Raw genomic sequence first — 2,818 nt, forward strand, 5'->3', positions numbered from 1 at the left:
TTTTTATAAATGTTTTTCTCTCTCCTCAAAACGAGCTCATTTTCTTATATCATTAGTGGGATCGGCCCGGCCGATCGCCACATCGTCCCGGGACGATCAGGCCAAAATTGATCGTCCTGGACGACTCCCAGAACTATTCTCAGGACGATATTTTCTACAGTGCAGATCGGCCTGGACGATCTCACTATTGTCCCAGACGATTCAGTCCAGAAATCACTCCATAGAACATTCCAGAAATCAACTGTTTTCAATACACTGATCGGCCTGGACGATCTCACCATCGTCCCGGCCGATCCTGGGGAAAAATCACTTTTCCCAGCAGCTACAGCAAAGGAACGAGGTCTCACACTTCCCACCAAATGGAAGGTGGCAGAAAGCAAATTAAATTCAAGGTCTCGCTGTCTGAATGCATGGAGATTTGATAAAGATATCTTTTTGACCTTTTTATTAGTGATATTATGAGCTGCTGAACACATATATTTCGACTTTTGATTACTCAAATCAAATTATCTTTCAGATTTTGCTTCATAATTGTTGTTTGGATATAGGTATTGTTCTTCAACAGTAAAGAGATCCGAAATTTGCTGTTTGTGTTAAACCGCCATCTGCATAAAAGGTAGCAGCAGGTTTGCGGTTGGATACATAACTTTCACAACAGGTTACAGAACTTTTGGTTGGATGCAGAAAAATTCAAAAATCTCACCGGTTCTCCGTGAATAAAGCTAGTGTTGTGCGGAGTGAAGGCCACAGGCGGAAGAGCAGGTCAGAACGCGAAAATCGCAGACGGGAAGGAAAAAACAAAAGAACGGAGTGAGGTTGCTGTTAAGGGAGTGCTATTTTTGTTGTGAAAATAGAAAATAGGTGGTAAGAGTGTAATATTTAAGCTTTGAGTGTTAAATATGTAATATACACGTTATAAAGTGGTATGTATGTAAAAATCCCTAATATTTATTCAAATAAAATAATAGGCCAATGATGGCGCAAGTTTTTTAGGGTTCATTAGGATTTTTTTTTTTGAACTGAGAAACGTCATAACAGCATTGTGATTGAGATTCCGATACAAACTCATGCGATTACGACCGGCGAAAAGGTTATGCTAGGATTTCGCGTGTCTTCTTCACCTTTGTCGTGCTGCTGTTCGCCTGCCTCCCCTTTGGAGGCCTCTTCCCCCTCTCTGATGGAGTTAGCTCCATCAGATTTCCACCCCCCCCCCTAAAGCTCAGGTTTTTTCGATGTCTTTTGTTTCTCCCTCGCCCAAACTCTCTTTCAAGGGAGATGATCTGTCGGAACATTCGTCCATCTGGTCGCTTGCTCTTGTTGGTTATTCCTTGGGTCAAAGGCCTTATTATGAAAGGCTGCTCTCGGCAATGAAGAAACTCTGGGTCCTTAAAGGTTCTCTTTCTCTCCTTTCGCTAGAGGATGGGTTCTTTCTATTAAAATTTACTTCTCAATAAGATCTGGACATGATCTGGATGGGAGGTCCCTAGTTCCTTCTAGGGAAGCCTTTCATCCTCCAAAGATGGTCGCCTAAGTTCAAGCATGTTCGCGACGAAGCTGCTTCCATTATGATTTGGGTTAAAATCGTGGATCTCCCTCTGGATTTGTGGACTCCTACTGGTATTTTTCACATTGCGAGCTACATAGGTATTCCCCTTACTGTTGATTCGCTTACTGCAAATAGGACTAGGCTTACTTTTGCTCGGGTTTGCATTCAAATTTCGAAAGATTCTAAGCTACCTAAGGAAATCCCGATACAAATTGAAGAGGAAGACATGTTGTTGAAGGTGGTTTATGAATGGAAGCCTTCTCCTTGCGAGGGCTGTGGATCGCTTATCCACCCTTTTTCACTGTGTCCTTCAAATCCCAACCTGAAACCAATTTTACATCCTCCACCGACCTACACCAGGGGAAGAAGTTTTAGCCGCAATCCTTCTTCTCGGCAACCTGGTTCTCGTTCCAAACCTCCTGTCCCTACTTCTCTACCGTCCTCCTCTCAACCATCAATACCCTTAAACGGCATTCAGCAACCTTCTATTGCTCTGCCGTCTACCTCTCATTCCCAATTTCCCTTTGCTAGCCAACAGCCTTCTCCTCCTCCACCTTTGGTCTCTGGCCTTGTCTCCTCTCCTATGAAGCCTCTTCTTCCTAACCTTAATGCACCGTCGGAAGACCTCTCGTCTTCTGTCCAAGGCATTGTCTTACCTCCTGCTTCCCCCTCTGTTATTCCTACTGGTAACAAGTTTGCGTCTTTACAATCTGACGATATCTCTGTTATCCCTCCCCCTCACCTCCTCCCCTCTTCTTCTCATGTTTAGTCGGATGCCAGCACTTCGCTTTCCTCTTCGGCTGATGGTTTAAACTTCAAGGATTCTGCTAAAGGCCCTTCCTCCTCTTCCTCCATGCATAAGTCTTCTATTTCGTCACCTCAAACATCCAAGAAACCCAAGTCTAAGAATGCCAAGAAGGCAAAATCGACTCGGTATTAATGTTTAATAGCTCTTTTGCTTATTGGAATGTGCGGGGGTATAATTGCTCGGACAAGGTGCGGATATGCAGAGATCTTGTCAAGTCTTATGAGTTAAAACTTTTATGAATACTTGAGGCCAAAGTGAATCAACAGGCGGTTTTGGACCCTTGGTTTGTCCATTCTCATTCTATTTTTGAGAATGAAGGTTGTTGTGATAATTTTCACTGTACTTCACCCGGACGCATTTGGATTAAGTGGGATTCCACTCTTGTGGCTTTCTCTCCCACCTTCTCTTCTTCTCAAATTATTCATGGATGATAGAAGAGCTCTTTGGGACCAATTACGTAATCT

At 43.4% G+C, this 2,818-nt stretch overlaps 1 protein-coding gene across 1 annotated transcript; it reads left to right on the plus strand.

Annotated features, from left to right (window-relative positions):
* The first annotated feature begins 1,232 nt into the window (after positions 1-1,232).
* LOC110098646 (rab-like protein 6) lies at positions 1,233-2,315 on the plus strand. The gene is made up of 2 exons (XM_020825538.1): positions 1,233-1,392; positions 1,498-2,315. Exons 1-2 carry the CDS (start codon positions 1,233-1,235, stop codon positions 2,313-2,315), a joined length of 978 nt encoding a protein of 325 aa, XP_020681197.1.
* Positions 2,316-2,818: the final 503 nt, after the last annotated feature.

This window comes from Dendrobium catenatum, unplaced genomic scaffold (genome assembly GCF_001605985.2).
Source record: "Dendrobium catenatum unplaced genomic scaffold, ASM160598v2 fragScaff_scaffold_1089, whole genome shotgun sequence".
Taxonomy (NCBI): Eukaryota; Viridiplantae; Streptophyta; class Magnoliopsida; order Asparagales; family Orchidaceae; genus Dendrobium; species Dendrobium catenatum.